Consider the following 23,267-nt stretch of genomic DNA (forward strand, 5'->3'; position numbering starts at 1 on the left):
CACTCATTTACTATTATTGAACTCATTACTAGTTCTCTGTAACATTCTTTTTTGCTCCTAAAATTTCAGTTTTTTGGTAACCTGCCAGGTGCCATGCAGCATTTTTACAGCTTTTTCGTGTCTAAAGCAGGGCTCATTTTTTTTTTTATCATTATTGTTATTTCAGAAAATCTGTGCATGTTTGATAAATGAAGATATATTTTAAGAGTTTAACTGATACTAGTTAAAGCCTAAGAGAGAGAGTGATAATAAATATAAATATGTGAGAGTGTAAATATAAACAAACTCTAACATTTATTTTCAGCATATAGCAGTTATTTACTGCCTTAAAACAGTCCGGTAGAGAGCAGAGTAGCCAGGAAGAGGCCTAGAGACTTCTGAAAGTTGAATTCTCTACACAAAGAAGCACATAATGAAGTGGTGTTTTACTTGCAAATAGAAAAGTAGGATGACAGAAGTAGAATATTAGAGAAGCTTCCCCTATGTGTCCTTTAGGAAGGCAGGGGCTCCACAAGAGTCCCCAGTCCTTGGCGACAGGTCAATGTTGGAAACAGATGAAGGAGCACAATGTGTAGGAAAACAACGACTTCTCTGATGGTGGCTTTAATGAACCACCGCTACAGAAAAAACAATGCAGGTATACATCAGCAGCTGGGTGTACTATTAAGTACTTAAGGGCAAATAATGTGTTTAATATAAATAAAAGTGATTTTTATTACATGTGGTATGTCATAAAATTCAGGAAGATTACAGAAAGAGAGATTTATAGCTTATTAATAGACTTGGGCTTAATTAATAATAGACTATCCATAACCATACAAGGTAAAAAAAATATTACAAAGGCTGATATTAGGCAATACTAAGTCAAGCGAGGTTACTCATAAACTGTACTGTATATTTGTGAGACAAGATCGGGAGCAGGTTATCAGATTTAAATCTTCATATTGTCAGTTTGTGCTGTCGACTGGCATTGCATTGCTTTGTTTATTTATTTGGTTGTTTTTCACATTCTTTTGTTATTTAGCCTCCACACATTGTTATAACTATCTAGGATGGTTGCAGTGTTGTAACATCTGTGATGCATGCATGTGAGTCAGCATGGGACATTCCACCCATCATATGCCCCCCACCTCCGCCCCCAATAAGAGCAGGTTAGATAAAAGGTTGGCCTCTTGACCCAGTTTGAAAAGTAAGGCTGTTTGGCGTTACCCTTTGTTTACTTTTTCTTCATTATTTTGCATTTTGGTAGCTTTGAGCACAGTTCTCTTGTGCCTAAATTTCCTTGCCTTTTTCTGGTTCTGTGAAGCAGTTTTAAATAGGCGTGTGCTTCCATTGACCACGAGGCTCAGATGAAGGAAGCTGCCCTTGCGGGCTCATCTTAGGGCTGCCTTTTATCTTCTTATTCATTTGTGGTCACTCAGTTTTTGTTGTGCCACTGTCACTGCTTAAAAAGTGGACCATGGATGCCCAGACATTATTGTACCTTATAAAAATGTATTTTTGTACCTACTGAGTCATGAGGGCGGAGTGGTGGCTCTGAGGCTAAGGATCTGCGCTGGCATCCCAAAGTTTGCCGGTTCGAATCCCCGTCACTGCCAAAAAAGAGATCCTACTCTGCTGGGCCCTTGAGCAAGGCCCTTAACCTGTAATTGCTCCAGGGGCGCTGTACAATGGCTGACCCTGCACTCTGACCCCAAGGGGTATGCGAAAACTAACAAATTCCTAATACAAGAAATTGTATAAGGCGAAATAAAGAACAAAAAACAAAAAAAAAAAAGAACAAAATATAACAAGAAAGTCATAACATCATAAAAGAAATAATCCAGAGAAGAGATACTAGGTGGCAGCGGCACGGTGGCGCAGTGGGTATCGCTGCTGCCTTGTAGTTAGGAGACCCGGGTTCACTTCCCGGGTCCTCCCTGCATGGAGTTTGCATGTTCTCCCCGTGTCTGTGTGGGTTTCCTCCCACAGTCCAAAGACATGCAGGTTAGGTGCATTGGCGATTCTAAATTGTCCCTAGTGTGTGCTTTGTGTGTGTGTGTTTGCCCTGCAGTGGGCTGGCGCCCTGCCCGGGTTTTGTTTCCTGCCTTGCGCCCTGTGTTGGCTGGGATTGGCTCCAGCAGACCCCGTGACCCTGTAGTTAGAATATAGCGGGTTGGATATTGGATGGATGGAAGAGAAACTAGACAGAGATTGCAGGCTATGAGTTTTGACAAAAGACCAAAGGAATCAGATATATTCAGCTTATGTAAACTGAGACTAAGAAGGGGCGTGATACAAGTGTTACGTTAAAAACAGCATTCAGTAATTAAGGTTGATAAACTTAATTTTAAAATATGCTATCCAATAATAAAATGGCCACTGTTGGAAGTTGCCTAAAATGAACATTTAGTGAAATGTTAGTAACTATGTGTACTTACAAATTACCTTGACGTGAGCGTGACAGTAGTACATTTGAATCTTCACTTCTTGTCATGACTTTATTTTGAACGTAACAGATGTGTAGGTTTTGATTAGCTTTTAGTTGAATGAACAGTTTTCATGTTGTTATGACTATCAAAACTCTGTTCTGTTCCTTTCCCATAGGCCCTTTCTAAATATTCCTTACATATACTCTCAGCAGAGTAAATACCCAAGAATGTGCGTGAAAGCATTCAGCTGTGAAACCCACCCATCATCCACTCCAGTTAATCATCGCTCCCTTGTAACTTTTCATAGTCTAGCCTCAACTTTACAATGTTTAGCCCTGCAGCAGTGGGGCTGCTTACTGGCATCACACAATAAATAATAGATAAAGGACTGCTGAGAGCGAACCACTTTATAGTTTTGCCTATGATTGTTCTGAATAGCAGTGCAAGTCTTTATAGGAAGCTGTAAATTAGCCTCTCTGCTTATTTAAATAATGGCAACTTCTTCAGTGAATCAAAGTGTGTAAAAATGACTCGAGTCTCTTTGAAATGTTAGTTACTCTGTAATGGGAGTCATTAGTTGCATAGCTCGTTATTTTAAATTATCTCCATGTGTCTTGCATATAGCTGCATCTTTGTAATTTCTCAGAATGTATTATTATTTTATTATCATTAGTAGTTTTGTGTTGTCACCCTTTGTAATTTGTGGGGACACTACATACAACAGATGTATCACATTTGTCTCTGTTTAGTCGTCGTGCTATCTGATGGGACCTTTAAATGTATCAAACAGAGCAGAATGATGACTATTTCAGAGAATATATATACAGTATATTTATATATATCTTTTTTTTAATAAATAGTAATAACTATTTCTTGTTTTTTAGCACTATCAACAGATGACAAATAAGTTCTGCTTTTTAACATTTCTAGAATACATTTCTATAATTTAAACTTTACAATAAATGATACAGAAAATGTCCCCGTTCTTCAGTTTTTTTCATTGGGTGGAGAATCTTGGACTCGGGTGACTGTGGAGAGTTTTATTGTGTTCAAGGACTTGACTGTTTAGAGTCAGTAAATGGGAAAGAAGAGCCTCATTTCTTAATTTTATATTAAGAGTGTCAATTTGCACACTGACTGCTTTAAGTCTCCCTTTATAACACGTTAAACTAAGCTCTTCAGGTACCTGGCTACAGCTTTTATGAAGTGTCCAGTCCCGAGGAGCCAATTTATTACCTAAAGCCTGTAGTTGTTTTTGACATATTTAACAGTGTCTTCCCCTTTCTTGGCACTACAGACCCTGATGAGCCTTGGTCTCCTACAGCCACCCTATCTGTCTAACCTCTGATTCCCATAGCTGTAAGGTCAACCATCACTTTGTCCAACGACCTCATTCTTGGCCTCCTCCTTCATCTGCTGCACTCTTTATTTTCCACTTTCATTCTTTTAGCATGACCCACCACCTTATAAATCAGAGCATATCTTGTCTTTGTATCAACTCATTCTGTTCCACTTTAAAATATATTCTCCAATTGCCTTATCGGCCCATAGATACCATGTGGGATCTTTAATTCAAAAGATCTTATTACAATGACATCATTTAGCTCAGTTTCACAAGTTATTCCCCATATCCCGATGATCTCTGATGCGTTGGTGTTTTTTCATATAATTTTGTCACAGCACAACTATCCCTTTTTATGTTATATTTTATTGCTTAGTTTATTTGGTGCTTCATTTATGTTTTTTGCAGCCTTGTGGTATTTATTTAAGCATTCTTATAAACATGCATGTTAAATGTTAGTAATTGTAAATGTTAGTCTTGTGCTAGACATGGACTTGTAACAAACAAGTGCAACCGATATGCTCCATTGTTGTAATGGAGCACTGAAAACACTGATGGACCGCCATTTCTTTGGTTGTCCAGTTTTTGCATCTCTAGGGTGGACCCCGTCCCCCATCCCCCCCCATTATGTGTTCCCACCTATGTCTTTATGCTGCTTGAGTCGCTCTCACTCCTACTTGCTATATTGTTTGCTATTCTGATTGACATACTTGACGTAAAACCTCACCTGTGGCCTGTTTGTGATTACTTACTTCTGCACTGGACCCAAATACACTTGGGATTGTTTTTTTTTACTTGTTTATTTTTTTATATCTGTAAAGTCTTTTGAACATTTAAGTCATTTCTTTAACTTGACTGCTTTTGTGTACCTGATAAATTAATAAATATAAATGTACACAACCAAGAGGCTGATACTCAGTAATGTAACATGTCACCCACTGATAATTATTTTGACAAAAGTTCATCAAACTTGGATGCTTATGCCCAGACAATTTAGTATCGCCATTTAAGCTGTTGGCATTCTTGTTTACTATGGTGGGAAGCTGGAGTTCCTGTTGGAAACTTGAATGAAATGCTATGAGGCAGCAACTAACACAACTTTCTGCAGCCCTGTAAGACTGTGAATTAAATCATGAAAATGGCATAAGAAGCTGAAGACAATGCAACCTTTGGTGACACTGACAGTTCTCCCCAGATGCAGTCACACTAACTGTCCCAGTTGTTTTTCAGTGAATATTTCCATATACAACAAGAAAAGATAAAAAGTCACTGCTGGGTGCCTGCTTTGGTATCCTAACATATCACCAGCAGATAGTGCCAGGACACTCCAGGGGGCATCTGGACAGTGCAGTCTTTGAGCAAGGAAGAAAATACAAGTGTGTTAGGGAGTGTTTAGTTGGACCAAACAAATGGGGGCTTCACTATGTCTTTCTGCAATTCATGAAATAATGCTAGGGGGGCCGTTCCTGTTCATGAGGTACCCATGTAACTCTTTTGCTGTTTTTATTATTGATTGCTTCACTAATATTCTCTGGTGGACCAGCAGTGTATGTGTTGCTGCTTGGATTGTTTACTCATGTTTTGATTAACACCTTTAAAAACAAAAGAGTATAAAAATGAAATAACAGGTCTTGTTGATGCCACATAATAAAAGCTGCATAGGTTTGGTCTTCATGTTATAAGAAGGACATAGCAGTGCTGGAAAAGGTTCCGAGTAGTGCTACTACACTGGAAAAAAGAAACACCAAAGGAGCGGAGCCTTCCCAGAGTAGTCAACTCGAGATTATAAAAGAATTTAGTTGGAGTGTATGTCAGTCGATTGTTGCTGTGAAATTAATTTTTCAACAAAAAATTTAGGTACAGAGTGAAGTAGGTTAAGTAACATTTCACACAAATGTTTAAAAACAGACAACTGTAGGTGGATGCTGTACATGATCATTGAAGACAGCATCTTAGAGTCCTTTGTAGCAAAATAATATTTTGGAAACGTTAGGTGAAAAGAATGATGAGGCATGTTGGGCAAAACGGTATGTGGCATTCCTCAGGGAGGTTACGTTTTATTACGCTGTTGCTTTATAACTCTCGAGTGCTGGATTTGATTCCATACACGGTCATTGTGTGTAATGTACTTGTTCTGGTCTCCCTGTGTCTTTCTTTTGTTTTGTGTTTTTAATTGTTATTCCAGTTTTACACCTCAGTCCCATGAATTGTAGATGTGTTCCACTGACGATTTAGAGCTGACCCATTATGAGTGACGTTGTGGCTGTGCGCGATTGTACCACATGTTGGATGGAAATCCCATTTAAGACACTCTTCATTTCCACACAACCATTTAATGTATCAGACGAGTTCCGAGTTCTGATAGCGGCTTTAACTTTTTTTTCATCAACAGGACCCAGAAAAAAGGTCCAGGGTCTCCCATCTTTCATGTAAAATTTGTCAACTGCTAAATTGGCGTCAGTGTTGAGTTTATGAGGTATAAGATGGGCTCCTCATTTTTGATATAATTTCTGTGGAAAATTTGCACCACAGAAGATCACTTCCAAATGCAAAATATTTTCAAACCAAGATCTAAAGACTGACCTGCAAATGAAATCGCCAACTGCACTTCTGCATTTTCATCATGTATAGATCAAAAACTATCATTGTGAGATAGATGACCATAATCAGGCTGTGAAAATGGTGAAATATGATTGCAATTTGTGATGAATTTTCCTAGTTTTTAGTTACTTGGTCCAACATTTTATCAGTAAAATTAAAAAGTGAACAGGTTTACCATAACCAAGTTATGTTTAGTGTACATGGATGAACAAAAATAGATAATTTAATCCACCAAAAGTGACCTTCATTGACCCAAGCAAAAGCAAAAAAGAACTTGCCTAGCAGGAGACTCTGCTTGTGGTTTTAGGGTTGAGTCCTTATGTGTAGCACAGAGTTACAGATTTTGACACAAGTATCATATTTGGCTGTTTTAAACACCATGAAGAGTAACTGGCTGTATGTATAGTAAGTTAAATCAGGAAACTGGGCAGGTTCACTTTACATTTTGATTTATTTGAGAGCCGCCTGCCCCACATGCAGGCTTTTATCTTCTGAAATGAGACTTTCAGGATTGACGCGGTGTAATTAACAGGCACGGCCCATGAGTAATCAGCTCTTTTTTTGGGCTGTTTCATATGGTGGCTGGCTATATTCAAGCACAGAGTAAGTCAGTGAGGTCAAGACGACTCCTGAAATATGGAACCAAATGTGTTAAAAAGTCATTCCTGTAAAATGACAGGTATAACTCATGAGAAAAGATTCTGCTTAGCTTTTAATTCTAAACAAATCAGCCGTTGAAAATGTGACTTACTCATTTACAGGAAATGGTTTTATCCTCCTCTTGATAATCTGCTGATTTAATAATGTGTTTCAAGATTTGAATTCTCACAATGGGCACAATAAGTCCATTAACGGAATTTGCCAATCATGTGCATTCATATAAAATTAGAAAACCAAAATGAAAGCTTTGCAATGTCATTGTCAGTTCAGCTTCCTCAGATGTTGAGTCGAGATTTCAGAATTCAGATGTTTTTGCATTTGTGGCAAGAAAGGAAGATGCAGAGATGCATGTTTGAAGAGGGGCTCCTGTCCGCCTTATGCGGTTTATTTATTTATTCATTTTGTTCTTCTTTCTTTTTGAAATTTTACTAAAGATGAAGATGTATGTATTTAAGCAGAAAATGTTACAGTTCTGGAGGTCATATTAAGTTAATGTTAAATTGCGTAAGTGGGTCCGTCTTCTTTGCTGACAGGATGAGCTTCAGCCCCTGTGACCAAGAAGAGGATTAAGCAGGTCTGACAATGTTCTGGGGCGGCACGGTGGCGCAGTGGGTAGCGCTGCTGCCTCGCAGTTGGGAGACCTGGGGACCTGGGTTCACTTCCCGTGTCCTCCCTGCGTGGAGTTTGCATGTTCTCCCCGTGTCTGCGTGGGTTTCCTCCCACAGTTCAAAGACATGCAGGTTAGGTGGATTGGCAATTCTAAATTGGCCCTAGTGTGTGCTTGGTGTGTGGGTGTGTTTGTGTGTGTCCTGCGGTGGGTTGGCACCCTGCCCGGGATTGGTTCCTGCCTTGTGCCCTGTGTTGGCTGGGATTGGCTCCAGCAGACCCCCGTGACCCTGTGTTCGGATTTAGCGGGTTGGAAAATGGATGGATGGATGGATGGACAATGTTCTGGTGAAAATGGTCTGTACACCACCATAGGTTACATGGACAGAGTACAGTGACGTTCTTACTGCATATGCTGATCAACATGCAACACGTCATCTCCCTGTAAGTGCCTCGAAAAACTGACAAGTCTCTGAACACGTCCATCATTTGTCATTAACAGACAAAACGAATAAGGTTACAAAATATAGAAAACAAAATCTCCAGTTTGAAACTAATGAGAGAATTATTAGCTTAACCAAAAAGGTATTAAGTGTACAACCCAGTTGTTCTTTAGCTGGAGTACAATTAGTGAAGTAGTATAAGTGTGAAGACGAGATGCCAAGACCGCAACAGAAACAAAAGAACAGTAAATCCCGGGCCAAAATAAGGTGTACATGTCCCCCAAAGTGCAGGCACATCTAAACCATATCATTCATATTCCCTGTCTGATTTTTGATTGTTTCCCTTCTAATAATGTACACCGAATGACCGATATTTAGCATTCAGTCACAACATTAAAAACATTGATCTGCAAAAAACTTTTTTTTTTTTTTTTTTTACTCTTGTCACAAATTTTAGATCTTCTTGACAGATGTGAAGGTGCTGAATCCAACAGAATACAGGTCTTAAATAAATGAAGGTTTAAAATAAAAAAATATATATATGTTTTGGAGAATATATTTTCGAAATTCATTTTTTCAGTAGCCCTAACTTCAACCTAACTCTGCATTCGAAATAAAGGTTTTTATTTTTTAAAGTGGTGTAAGCCAGGGGTGTCGAACTCCAGTCCTTGAGGACTGCAGTGGCTACAGGTTTTCATTCTAACCCTTTTCCTAATCAGTGACCAGTTTTCATTGGTAATTAAGTTCTTTTCCCTTCATTTTAATAGCCCTGTTTTTAAAGATTCAGTCCTCTTAAGTCGATTCTTTTCTCCATTAAATGGCAGCCAAACAGAAATGAGACATAAAATGAGCCGACAGATGACCAGCTAAACTGAGGTATCAAACTCCAACCAATTTCACTTCAACCAGTTTCTTAATGAGAAGCCAATTCTTGCTGGTAATTAAACTTGTTATTTAATTCCATAGCTTGTTGCTGCTCTCGTTCTGCCACAGCAGACATTTCCAAAACTGTGAATGTTCTGTTTTTTCTAAGAACATCGTCAAAAAGTTTTGGTGACCTAAGAGATCAACCTTACTGAGGTCTTGACCTTTCTTTATTTTCAGATACTGTGGCTAGCTGGTCACACGACACCTTGTTGTGTGTCTCATTATCATTAGGCTGCTAATTAAGGGAAAAGAAACAACTAGGAGGTCCAAGTCAAGTTAATTAAAACTAAAGCAAAAGAAGTTAATTAGCAGCAAAAACGAGTCACTAATTAAGAAAATGGTTAGAATGAAAACCTGCAGCCCCTGCGTCCCTCCAAGACTGGAGTTTGACACCCGTGGTGTACGCAACTCTTGCTGTGCTATCAAGGTGAATTCCCCACAAATGCAGAGAAATCTGTCCGGTTTGTTCATGTAAGCATACAACATATTTCACTTCCACAAATGGTTCAGACAGCAAGTTCTGTAAGTAAGTCAGTAAGTTCTGACTTAAAAAGTAAAACGACTTTAACTGTGAGACAGCACGGAAAGGTGGCCTTTAGTTCAGTAGCGGAATTCCCCTTTACAGTACTTCCATTATTTATTTTATGTACTCTTCTCCAAAATTTGTCAAACCAGTAACGTTTGTTGTGTCAATAAAGATGCGGGGTCTTTAGTCTCTCACCGTTTGCTTGCCTGTTACCTGAGCAAGACAAAGGATGAATCAACCCATCATTGCATATTTCTGTGAAAACCATTTAAACAACAACTTTCTCTCTTTTGGACAATAAAATGGCGTCTTTCTACCCTTCTAAATAAAAATTCCTGGCTAGTCTGAAGGAATAAGAAAAGAGAAAAAATATACTGGCCGAGATGTGTAGAAAATACTTGATTTTGGGTTTGTTTCCACCCAAACTAACATTAAGAATGAGGAAGACTGCAATTTTCCTGCTCAAAATAAATTTAATATTCTGAGCATCAAATATACTTATGCCATAAAGTAAATGTAAGTAATTTTTGAAAAATCCTTTTTCACAATGGTGTTTTTCACTGAATATAATATCTCTCTGAACTGGTTTGTGGAAGAGAAATTCCAGTTCTAGAAATGGTTTCAGCACACCTGAATCTATAAAGAACAATTATTATTTTTTTTTTTTTGGTGCAGATCTTTGTAATTTAACTCTTTACGTAACAGAGGTAAACACAGACTGTGATATAAGGAGCTGATTTTTTTTTTTTTTTTTTTTTTATCATTGTCATAAAACAATTGGTATTCTGAAGTGACAGGACCAGGAAATTAATTTATGTGAAATAAAGTTTATATGATGTATCAAAAAATCTCATTTAACTTTTACATCTGTCAGACTTAATCATTTCTTCTGTCTTTCATCACTCGTTGATTTCTTTTCCCACTCTGTAGGTCCAGAGATGGCTCAGGAGAGGACTATTTTTAATAGTCTGGTGGAGTTCTGTCTGTTGTTTTATTTTATTTGAACTGTAATCAGTGGATAATTGCACATAATCACATAGAAAATGAATGGAGTTTAGCTTTTTAAGTACAAGTCTGAGACAGTAGTGATTATTTTTTCCTTTCGCTGATGTCACCATCTGCAGCAGAGAGCCCAGCAGGGCCAGATGGAATGTGTGAAGAAGCTGAGCAGAGGTCAGGAGAATGGCGGTGTGAGCACAGCCAGTAAGGAAATGTTCACTCAGAGATGTCCTTCTAGAACTGAACATCATCACAAGGCCATCTTTCCCAATTTGTAGGACTGACTAAAACAAAGTAAACATTTTAAAGAAGTGGGATGATCAGCATTTTGAACTCAGTTTAAATGAAAACTAAAAGCTACAATTTAAAAGAATGGGAGCAGGATAAAGAGATGTAAACTAAGAAAGATTAGAATTTACAGAAGTCCTACAATGTCCGGCCGTGCAGCTCTGAGATTTCTCAGCCTTTCAAAATATATTTTTTTCAGTTATGAATGCAAACTTTTTGGCGCAAGTACACAATATTTGATTTAACAGTATGTTTGTTTTGGTTAATTTGATTTTTTTAAGTTCTGAAGAGACCAAAGATAAATAGTTTCCTCTTGTACATTGCTAACATTTCTGTTTATCATCCTTGTTGCTGCTAAGAGTTAAAAATGATCAAGATTTCATTTAAATTACTGGGAAGTGTTTGATAAGTGCTCTTCTGTATTTTTACAGGTCTGGGCAAAACAAAGAGAAAAACAAGTGCACGAGACGCCTCACCCACCCCCAGCACGGACGCAGAGTATCAGTCCAACGGCAGCAGTGCCGACCGCATCTATGACCTTAACATCCCTGCTTATGTCAAGTTTGCCTATGTAGCGGAGCGGGAGGATGAGCTAACTCTGGTGAAAGGAACACGTGTTGTTGTCATGGAGAAATGTAGCGATGGCTGGTGGCGTGGAAGCTATAATGGACAAGTGGGCTGGTTCCCATCTAACTACGTCGTAGAAGAAGGAGAGGACGCCATGGCAGATTCCCCCAGTTTCTTTTCTATTAGGCATGGGGCAGCTATCAGCAATGGTCAAAATGCTAGGGTCCTCCATGTGGTGCAGACTCTGTACCCCTTCAGCTCTGTGACAGAGGAAGAACTTAACTTTGAAAAGGGGGAGACCATGGAAGTAGTTGAAAAACCAGAGAATGACCCTGAGTGGTGGAAATGTAAAAATTCCCGTGGCCAGATTGGCCTTGTTCCCAAAAACTATGTGGCCATTATTAGCGATGGCCCCACCATCAGCAGCTGTCACACCCCTCAGATAAGCTACACTGGTCCTTCTCACACAGGACGGTTTGCAGGAAAGGATTGGTACTATGGGAACATAACACGGCACCAGGCAGAATGTTGTCTGAATGAACGTGGGATTGAAGGGGATTTCCTCGTCCGAGACAGTGAGTCATCGGTGAGTGCCATTCCTCTGTACATTCTCCTTGTGGGATTGTAGCCTGAATCTAGAAAGTGAATAAAAAATACATTTAATTTTGCTTATGAAAGAGACTTTTAAGACAGTTCTGTGTAGCTTGAAGGCAATTTTCAAATTCTGAAATATTCTGCCAGATGATTTATTTTGGGTCACTGTCTATCATAAAACAGTCACTCTGTTCTCTTATCTAAAGTGTGTACATGTTGTTTAAGTGTGCAGGTCACAAAGTACTTTGTACTGCGTTTTTAGACTTTATCTGGCTGCTTGTCTCTTGTCTTTTTCCAGCCACAGTTTGCAACGTGTTTATCACACACTTTGGGGTTATTGGTGAGATGCCAACATACACTTAATGGCTGGTACTCCTATCTAGTACTGGGTAATAGTACCTCCTTCTGCTCCAAGGAGAGCTTGAGTTCTTTAAGGCGTGGATACAACAGAGTGCTGCAAACAGACTTTGTGGATTTTGGTCAGTGTTGACCTGATAGCATCACACAGTTCCTGCAGATGTTCTGGCCACACATTTAAGGTTACACCACATTCTGTTGTGCAGGCCACTTAACAAACTGAAGTCACTGTCCTGTTCATGGAACGAGCTTAGAATAAATAATGCATGCTTTGTGATGTGGATTGTCCTGCTGAAAGTATTCACTTAGAAAATGTGCTCATAAAGGGATACACAAGTATGCGGTGAATAGCCCAGTCAGTCTCTACCATTGACTCAACAATCTATGGATTCATTGTATTGACAGTATGTCAAACTCCGGCCCTGCTATCTTCAAGTGACGGCGCAAATCAAGATTCATCAGACCATTTTAAGGTGTGTTTGCATGTAATGTGCAAAGCACCTATTGTGAAAGCCCAAGTCTGTCTGTCTGTCTGCATTAAACAACTCAGCTCCCAATTTTGTTGAGGTGTGGCACACTTATTCTTCAAAGAAATTTGTTAAGACAGTTCAATTTTCGTTTTGATATCTCCAACATACTGCGCTGTACAAAGTTTTGGAATTAACAAAATTTCCCATTGAAAAGCATTGGCGAATTTGCAGACTTGTCCATCTTACAACTTCAACTAGCAATTAGTTTACTGTTTGAACTTTACCTTGAGAGTAGCTGCTTGAATTTGCAGATTTTGCATATTTTCCTCTTTTGCTCGTCTTGACAGCTGCTGCTGGGATGCAAGTGTGTCAGACGGCATGCAAAGCGCACACACGCAAACCTCTCACACAGTGGAGTCCTTCTGCTACTAATGAATAGAGGACAAGAAAGTCACTTCTCAGGAAATGAATGGAACAGGAAAGAAATTATTTAAGCATAAATAAGACTGAATTGATTAAACAGTATTCCAAGAACCAGCGTTATCAACCTGCAGCTAAATGGCGTCTAAACTAATTAACAACAAGGGAAAGGTGCAGCCGCCCTAAGTGATGTAAACGTAGGACCGGTTTAAAAATGAACAGTGGTGTCGAGAGGTGGGAGGCTTTAGGGGCTTAAGCCCCTGATCTCTGGCGTCCAGCTCCCCTCGTGATATACACATACAATCAGCAAGCCTCTGTTCTTTTTGCCCATCCTGTACCATTCATATTCCCATTACACAATAATTCGGTTCCCTTCCAAGTTCTTACTTAGTAATATCATTTTAACAAATGATTGTGTTTTAACTAATATTAGTAGATAGATTGGGATCTTATTTCAGTTCCTTTTCTCCTTTCATCAGGTAATATTGATACTGAGCTTATGCTAGTATTGGTCATTTTATATTAATAGTTACTTTTCAATAACTAATTATTGGATATTACTGTATTGGGTATACTTTCAAAAATGTTATGTTTAAGAAAATTGAACAGCAGTTAGTCACAGCCCCACCCCGCACCACTAACATACATCAGTCAATGCCATTTTCACATCACTTGAATTCGAATCTGTTTATGAATGGCACCACCAGCCTGTTTGTTCTCTGTTTTTAACTCCATTGTGAAGTGAGTGTTTCAGATAGTCCACTACCACCACGGTTTTCAAACTGTGGTACGCGTACCACTGGTGGTACTTCAAGTCATGCCAAGTGGTACTCATGTGGTCCTTTATTTTCCACGAATTGATGTTGCTAGAATGCCAATATGTTGCATATAATCATATATAGTATAAGTATACTACTGTAAACGTGTGGAAGACTCCAAGCCGGCTTTTATTAGCACTGGCACCCATTTCCCGAAAACTCGTTACCTACTCACATCTTTGGTCCGAAATTGGAATAGCACAGAAATAGACAACAAGTTTCGTCCAGCCAGTGAATCACCAGAAGTTGGAGCAAATGGATTATTATGCCCCAGGCTACCCAAGCTTAAACCCTCGCAGGTCTTATCTCAAGTCTACCCTTTCTCAAAGTGGATTGCGAAATGACCTTTTCGTGTCTGTTTCTTTGAACAAATGAAAGAATTTGGGGGGAATTGACAACTGACTTCTCAGCAGTCTCATTTCTTCAGTTCGATTTATGGTTTGTCTCAAGGAAGGTGGTGTGTTTCCAATCTGCGTGCAAAGTGATTTACCCGCCGTTTACCCATTTTACCGTGTTGTGTCCTGCGCAGTTCTTTCAAGATGGACAAATTCGTTATCAGAAAAGTGGCAACATCTGTGCAAGAATCACAAAGAGGCGGTTCGAACAGCAAAGTTTCCGGTGCTATCGAAACAACATTTCCACCAAATGCTGAGCGACGAGATACACCGAAAGAACCACCAAAAAAGAAAATAAAGACAGCCCAACCAAATCGCAAGTACGGCGAAGACTATTTGCAATGGGGGTTTTATTACATTGAAAGCGACACTCATCAGCAGCCTGTGTGCGTTATCTGCAATGAGGTACTGTCGAACCAGTGTATGAAGCCATCCTTACTTCAGCGACATTTTACAACTAAGCACAAAGATCACAACAGAAAGCCGTTGTCGTTTTTTGTCAGGAGTAAAGACGAATTTTTGAAGCAGCAGACAGTGTTCAGAAAAACAACAAGTGTGCCTGACAAGTGTTTGCAGGCATCATATAAACCCCATACTGTCGTTGAGAAACTTGTGCTTCCTTCGGCAATAGAAATCGTATTAATCATGTTCGATGACAAAATGGCCAGCGTTTTAAAAAGTATCCCATGTTCTGATAACACCGTGCAAAGGAGAATTATAGATATATCGGAGGATTTGATACAACAGGTGGTTGAGAAGATAATTGCAGCTAAGGAGTTTTCAATGCAGTTGGATGAAAGCACAGATATTTCAGGCGAAGCCCAGTTGGTCGTTTTTGTTCATGTTCCAGATTCTGAAAATATTATCGAACATATTTTGCTTTGTTGGCCTTTACCTGAGAGAACAACTGGTGAGGAAATTTTCAAACATATCGATGATTTCTTCCGCGAACATGATATTCTTTGGTTTTGGTGCGTTGCAATTTGTTCAGATGGAGCAGCAGCAATGACGGGAAGAACAGCTGGTTTCATTGCGAGAGCAAGGCAACAAAATAATTTGATAGTTTCTTCTCATTGCATCCTGCATAGATATGCGCTGGCATCGAAGAGAATGAGTGAGATTTTGCATGAGACCTTGAATGATGCTGTAACAATTATTAATTACATCAAGAGCCGCCCTTTGAACACGCGGTTGTTCCGTCAATTGTGCCATAAGACCATAAGACGTTGCTTTTCCATACAGAAGTTCGATGGCTTTCAAGAGGAAAAGTTCTGATGAGGATTTTTGGGCTCCGTGATGAGGTATATCTCTTCCTGAAAGATTCGTCATCCCTTGCAGAGAAGTTTGAAGATGTGTCATGAGTTTGCCGCCTTGGTTACCTTGCAGACGTGTTTAAAAAATTAAACGAACTGAACGTGTCTCTCCAGGGATACAGACACAACATTTTTACAATGGAAGAGAAAGTTTCAGCTTTTCATAAGAAACTCTATTTCTGGATGAATCGGGTCGCAAATGGAAACTTGGAAATGTTTCCGATTCTCTCGGAATTTCTAGCAATGAACGCTGCCGTCGATACAAGGGAAATACAGAAAGCTATTACCAACCATCTGAAGAAGCACCATTCGGAATTTGTATCATATTTTCCATTCTTGACGTCAGGAAGCAACGTTGGAAAGCGCTGGATTACATCGCCGTATACTATGGAGAACATTATGAGTGCCGATCTTTCCATCCAGCAGCAAGAGATATTGATAGATATGATAGATAATCAGCATTTCCAAGAAATGTTCAAAGAAAAATCAGTGACAGAATTCTGGAGTCAAGTGAGGAAAGAGCATGATGAACTTGGTGCTAAGGCGATTACAGCTCTGCTACCCTTCAGCTCGACGTATCTATGCGAAAAGGCCTTTTCTTCCATGGCAAGCATAAAGACGAAACCAAGAAATTGTTTGTATTTGGAATACGATCTGGTGGTCTCGGTAAGCACACTTTCTCCACGGATCCAGGACCTGATGGCAAAAAAAGTGCACATTTCGCACTAAGCATGGCAGTAAGAGTGAGTAAGTAACCTTACAAGTGATAATGTATTTTGCATGTGAACAAAGTTATAAAAATTCTTCTCGTGAGCGAGAATCTGCCGTCAAATAACCGCGCATATGACTTTTCAGTCGTTTTACCTGTTTATACACCTCGCACTTTTTTAAAACGATTCTTTAATTAGTTTAATATCACTTTAACGTCATAATTATAGTCATTATAGTGATTATAGTGACTTTTTCTTCAAAACAACATGGGCGTAAATTAACAATTCATTGACAGTGGTATTTCAGTTTACTGGTCCTCGCAGAGCGGTACTTGTTCAAAAAAGTTTGAAAACTGTGGCACTACCACATGTGTCTAACTTGTTCTAATCTTCTGTCCCCCTGTTTTGGTGATCACATACCCACTGGACCTTCTTAGCTGACACAGTGTGGTCTTCAAGGTCTGAGGTTTTGTGCATTCAAAGATTGTTGTGCACACTACTGTTGTAAATGAAGACCTGTTATTTTATTATTTACAGCCCTTTTATGAACTTTAACATGTCTGGCCGTTCTCATCATGACTTTTCTCATTAGCCTGGTGTTTTTGCTCAAAGGACTGCTGCCCGCTAAACGTTTTTGTTTATTGTATTGTTCTCTGTAAACACTAGATACTGCAGGGCATGACTATTCAAGGTGGACAGCTAGTTCTGAGATCATATAGAGCCACTATAGCTGCCAAAAATAATGATTGCCTGGTCAAAGTCACTCAGATTCTGGCAATTCATGTGATCAGTCAAACAACAAGTTAACCTCTTGACCATTTCTGCATTCTGTGAGTGTGATTGACTTTTGTAAAGAGTGGGCTTGTGGTATTAATGAGTAGATGTACCTAATGAAGGGGTCACTGGGTGTATATCAGCAATTTGCAAAAAGATACTGAAGTTCTTGTTGCTACTACAAAAAATGAATTTATCACTGAAATACATCTTGCTTTCAGCACATGTTGGCGTAGCCTAGATAACGCCAGGGAAGGAGGCTGAATGTTCAGTTCGTGCCAGCCTTTATCGCAAAATGTATTTGTGTTATTTTTTTAAATAAACGTGCATCATGCATTACGCTGTTCAAGTGTCTGCTCTTCAGTTTACTTGTCTATCATCTCCAAGGTCAGTTGCTACGTACTGTCCCATCTGTTCATCCATTCCAGGTACTTGGGGCCATCTGCACCCCAAAGACTTGTGTCAGGGTCACTGGCTCTAAATTGACTCTGCATGTGTTAAAAAGTGTGGAGGAATGGGACCCCTTCCAGGGTGTTGGCGTGGGCACTTTCTTATTATATTTCCAAGTCTAGTTACCAAAATTGTAATAGCTAGTGTTACAGCTGCAAGTTCAGAAAAAAAAACATTTAAAATAATAAACAAAAAGGTTTATCTTTAATAAAATCTTTCACAGATGTTTGAATGAGAAAACTCCTGTGATCAAATCTGTTAAAGGCTGACAGAAAAAGCACAACAAGTCAACAGTAGCTTAGGGGTCATTCCATGTCAAATCAACCAATGGCCCACACACTTTGACTCAAAATATTCTGGAAAAATTACCAGTTGTACCCATGTTAGTCAGGGGACCCTGTACAATTTTTTGAAACAAGATAGATACTTTCTAAGATACAGCCGGTTTACCGAGCTGGGGTTGGGTGGTGGGTCGATTTTATCCGGCCTCATTTTTCCATTAAATTTCACAAGTCCATAGCTCAAGAACTAAACCACCGAGCAGGCTCAGACTTTGCACGCTTGTACATTAATTGGTATACAATGTAATATAATTAAAATATTTGGTCCAGATGACCCTGCATTGTCAAAGCAGCACCTTGAACTTGGCCAAAGTTGAATGTGAGTTTTTGGCTTAGCTCTGTTTAGGCCGCAGAAGACACACATTTGTAACCAACACAGACTTTTGACTTTGTTTCCTTATTCAGATAACTATATAAACTTTCTGAAAAAGCAATAAACAGAAAAGTAACTGCATCAGGGTTTGAACAGCAGACCTCTCAAATCCAAAAAATCATTTCAGTTATTATTTTCCAAGCATCTAAGCGCATGCCAGTGTGTCACTGGTCACTGGTCGGTGGGAGGGTATCTCAAAGACAAAGATGCCCTACGCTCTGCACTTCAAATTGAAACAGAAATGGACTAGGGGGCTCCGCCACCTGCTCGCTTCGCTCGCCAACCCCTGGTGTTGGGGATGGTGTCTTGTCCTTGAATGAGTTTTCCTTGGCATGGATCATTTCTAACCTTAACTTTAACGTCAGATGAACGGCGAACTCGTGAGAAGGCCACATAAAGTTGTCCATGTCCAAATACGGGCTCAGAGAGGTAGATGCCAACCTTGTCCATGGTTTGTCCTTGTGATTTGTTGATGGTCATGGCAAATGCAGGTTTAATGGGGAACTGTTGGCGTTTAAGTGTAAAGGGTAATTCTAGGTCAGAACGTGAAAGGTCAATTCTAGGAATCAGAACAGTATTGTTAGCATGTGATCCTGCAAGAACTTTTGCTTCAATAACATTGTGTGTCATGGTGTTGACGACTAAACGTGTGCCATTGCATAAACCCTGTTTAGTGTTAAGGTTTCTTAATAGCATGAATATTGTTCCAATTTTAAGGTTAAGATTGTGTTGTGGTAATCCGGCTGGGTTAATAGTGTTCAAATATTCTAAGGGTAAATTAAGATGGTCATTGTCGTCATCAGAGTCAACTTTGTCAGAGCTTAGAAAGAGCTGTGCCTCTCCAGGAAGTAATGCAATGACTTGGTTATTTATGTGAGCAACATTAATATTTTTTGGACATAATATAGTCCGTTGTGTTAAAAGGGGTATTTGGTCTAATGAGATTGCTGTTCCAAATATCTCCGTAACTAAGTTGTCGCAGATAAAGGCTTGAGAAATTGTAATAATATCTGGGTGAAGTCCATCTGTATTGGTGAGTGTCCCATCTCCCAGTTGTGATAACCAATTGTTATATTCTGGATGTGGACATCACATGTTTTGTACCAAGTGTATCTTTTGAAAGCAATGCCAATTGTCCGCGTATTTTAAGGTGGACTGAACAATAGCTGAGCGCACGGCATGTGGAACAATAGGTAAGCACTGTCTAAAATGTCCTCCTAGTAGAAGTACCTTTCCTCCAAATGGAATATTATTATTCATCAACGTTTGTAGAAGTTTATCAATGGTGTTGAGTAAGTGACTGGATGCCATTGTACATGCATCTATAATTAACAGTTTTGCAAGACGGATGTCACGTGCATTGTTACTGTTCATTTTCATAGTGGATAGCGATGTTTCTGTGATTGGGACCGGTATTTTGAATAAGGAGTGACATGTGCGACCATTTATTAACAAATTAGCTGCCACTCCGGTTGTAGCTGATGCGATAATTAACTGTTGTTTTGGAGCCTTGCCTGCTTGTTTTCCGGCATTTCAGACGCGCGTTGTAGACGTCTGCGTTTATTTATTTTGTCTCTTCGCTCACGTTTTTGTATCTCTGTGACTCGAGCTCTTTCCTTTTGAACCCATGCCCGCTTCGCTTCAACACTTTGAGACGCGCGCTGCATGCGTCTACGTTCATTGTGTCTGTCCATCTGGGCTCGTTTCTGTAACTTTGTTAGTTTAGCCTTGCGTTTTTGGATCCGAGACATTTTTTGTTCATCGGTTTCAGAAGCGCGTTGTAGGCGCCGACGTTTATTGTTTTTTTTCATGCGGGTACGTGTTTGTGGTCCCGTTACTCGAGACGTATCGTTTTGTGGCCGTGATCGTGAAATCATGACTTGTTTGTTCTTTATCGTTAGTAATATGGATAAGTAATAAGGAGGATCGCACTCACTGTTAATATGGAGCCTTTTCTGTGGTTGTACGGTTAATAGTGCATCATTGTAATGAGATTCACCTATGGTGTGTAGTTTGAACGTGTTCAGATGACGTATGTTTAATAGGGACATTTCGTTTCTTCGTATTATTACCCATCAGGTGTCGTGCCTGTATATGTATTGTAGTCCGGTCTCTTGTTGTCTATGTATGACGTCGTTTGTTGTCGTGCGTTTTTTTTGAGGGGCGCGTTGCCTCATTTTTTATTTCTGTTAGTGGAGGGGTGCCTCATTTTTTATTTCTGATAGTGGAGGGGGGCTTTGTGTGTCGTGGGTGTGAATCCTCATTTTTGTGTGCGTACCGTTTCGTGTGCTATGTGGCGCTTGCGTCTGACTCCTTTGTTTTTGGTGTGCTAGGGGCGCGTCGCCTCATTTCTTATTTCTGTTAGTGGAGGGGGGCTTTGTGTGTCGTGGGTCTGAATCCTCTTTTTTGTGTGTGTCCTGTTTCGTGTGGTATGGGCTTCGTGTGGCGCTTTGTTGCATGGGTCTGTTGCTATGGGCGCGGCGCATCATTTCTCAGTTTCCGGTGCTTGGAGGGGGGCTTTGTGTGGCGCCTGCGCACTACGTCTTTTGCGTCCACGGCCCATGTCCCTGCGTCCATCCGGTTTACCATTCTCGTTTAGTAATATGGATTGGGTCACATTCCTGCTGCTGCCATACCAAGATGTTAACATTTCATTTTTAACTAGTTTTGTATTTAATGACATATCAAGCGGCTTTTGTTCATGTGTTGTGCTTATTGTGCCTTTGGTGATTTAATTTTTTCCATTAATCCTACACCAAAGTTAGTGACAAATGGTGAATTGAACCCATGTTGAGAATGGAACATACAAATGAAAGATTCATACAAACAAATTAAGACTTGTTTTTTGAGAAAGAAGGGGCTGTGTAGGATACAGGGAAAATAATCTTAAAATATCTGGACATTCCCACAGTGCTTCATGCTGGTCTGAAATTTGGACCCAAAATGATTTTTTTTCACCTTTGAGGGGCCTGCTGGTCAAACCCTGATGCAGTTTCTTGTTTGTTTCTAACGTTTATAACCCTGTGTAGATATCTGAACATGGAACAATTTCAGCAGGCTGCTGTTATCAGTTAGAAGTATGCTTTCTGAAAGCCTAAACATGGCAAAGCGAAAGACACTACATTTATTTTTCCATTTCTGAAGGTCTTCTCTTACCAAGTGGTGTCATCTTGGAGCAAACATTTTAATTTTGTTACATACTACACCTGTAAGAGCCATTTTCTAGTTGCATAAGAAACATAAATGTCTTACTAAATGTTAGTGCACAATCTATGGGAGGTTCCTCTAAGCCCCACAAGTTGAATTGAGTTGGTATATTCTAACTATTTCTAGCTTCTCTGACTAAACATTATTCTCAGTTAGTGATCAGCCTTGCCATGTGTAAGGTGTAGAGGGCACACGGCTTTAAACCGTGCCTTTCGAGCCGTGTCTGCGTGTTTTGTGTGCCAAGTAACATGTAAGACAAATTGAAAGTGCTGCGCCATACGTTTAAAGCGTACAGAAGAAAAAGTAAAGCATCCTTAAGTATGGAAACAACTAAAGTTTTACAAGAAAAGCTAAGTTTAGAGAAGATACATTTTTTCTATTTTTTGCTTTTTATTCTACATATGTGGATTGTTTGCTTTGAATTTTCACTTAATATTTTAAAACAAATTTTTGGACTGAGAGACTTCTTTTGGCTCACGTTTTACCCGTGCTTGAACTCGCGCTACACTACCTATAACGGTACCAGTATGCAAAGTGTGAGCCTGCTAGGTGGTTTAGTTCTTGAGATACGGTCTTGTGAAATTGATGAAAAAATAAAGTTGTGTCAAATTCGACACCCCTCTGCCCTCACAGCATTGGCTGTACCTTGGAAAGTATCGATCTTACATCAAAATACATGGAGTCTGCTGGATAATATGGGTACAGCTGGTGTTTTTTCAGAATTGTTTAAGACAGAAGAGTGTGGGATTTCTAGAAAATCAGTTGATTTGACATGGAATGAGCCTTAGGTAAAGTTTGAGGTATCCATGACGTGTGGTTCATTACGAAAAAATGTCCGATTTACGTGTCAGTAAGAAAAGGTGAGGGGGCTTACTGTGCCCTCTGCTTTGCGTTATCTGTTTGTGTACGGCTGTTTTCAGCCATATAATGAGCTGAATAACAGGAAAAAGAACAAACCTTAACCACAACAGGGATAGCAGCAGGACATGTGCGATGTGAGCGTCAGTCAGACCGTTAGAAATGGCTGTACAGGTCGGTAAACGTGCTCTGGAATCGCACATCTTGATGTAAAAATATTAAAGCACCAGCTTGGCACACACATCATTCTAGCAGGGATTCAAGATGAGCTTGTGAATTTCATAAAGTAAATAAATGTATGTAACGCCAGGGGGTTACAGTCTTGAAGTGGAGCGAAGGTGCTTATCAGGCTGGCACTCCTCATCTAATCTCTAACTGAAGTTTTATCTTTATTTTTATTTTGATCTGAATCTTTCAGAAGGAGTCATAAGAACAAAGTCTTATAAGAGTGCAAGAGAATTACCCCATCCAATTCCCAAGACTGGGAGAGACATTTAGATTTTGAAAGATACTGTATGCCAGAAAAAGGATCCTCAATTAAAATAAAATTAGAAATAACAAATGTATATAACTATAAACATCAATTCAGCAAAGAACAGAGCCACGTTCAAGAAATCAAAGTCTATTAAACAGGTCAGACTTTTGGGCCAATGCTAACTGTAGTATCTTTTAAACACTGTAAAATGAGTGCTGTTCTCTCCGTATTCCATTTGTGGTTTTATTTTACAATGTTGTTTTAAGGCCTTTCACTTTTTTCCATCAGGTTTTTTTGATTTAGGGACCTTAAAAACCTATAATTCTGGGATTCTTGCACTGT

General features: G+C 39.5%; 1 protein-coding gene across 7 annotated transcripts in view; it reads left to right on the plus strand.

Annotated features, from left to right (window-relative positions):
• nck2b (NCK adaptor protein 2b) overlaps window positions 1-23,267 on the plus strand; it is a 401,664-nt gene that overhangs the window by 370,359 nt on the left and 8,038 nt on the right. For all 7 annotated transcript variants that reach the window (XM_028800674.2, XM_051926800.1, XM_051926799.1 and 4 more), the window contains one exon: window positions 11,235-11,956. In XM_028800674.2, coding sequence (XP_028656507.1) covers window positions 11,235-11,956 — 722 coding nt within the window. The remainder of the gene's footprint in view (window positions 1-11,234; window positions 11,957-23,267) is intronic.

This window comes from Erpetoichthys calabaricus, chromosome 4 (assembly GCF_900747795.2).
Source record: "Erpetoichthys calabaricus chromosome 4, fErpCal1.3, whole genome shotgun sequence".
Classification (NCBI taxonomy): domain Eukaryota; kingdom Metazoa; phylum Chordata; class Cladistia; order Polypteriformes; family Polypteridae; genus Erpetoichthys; species Erpetoichthys calabaricus.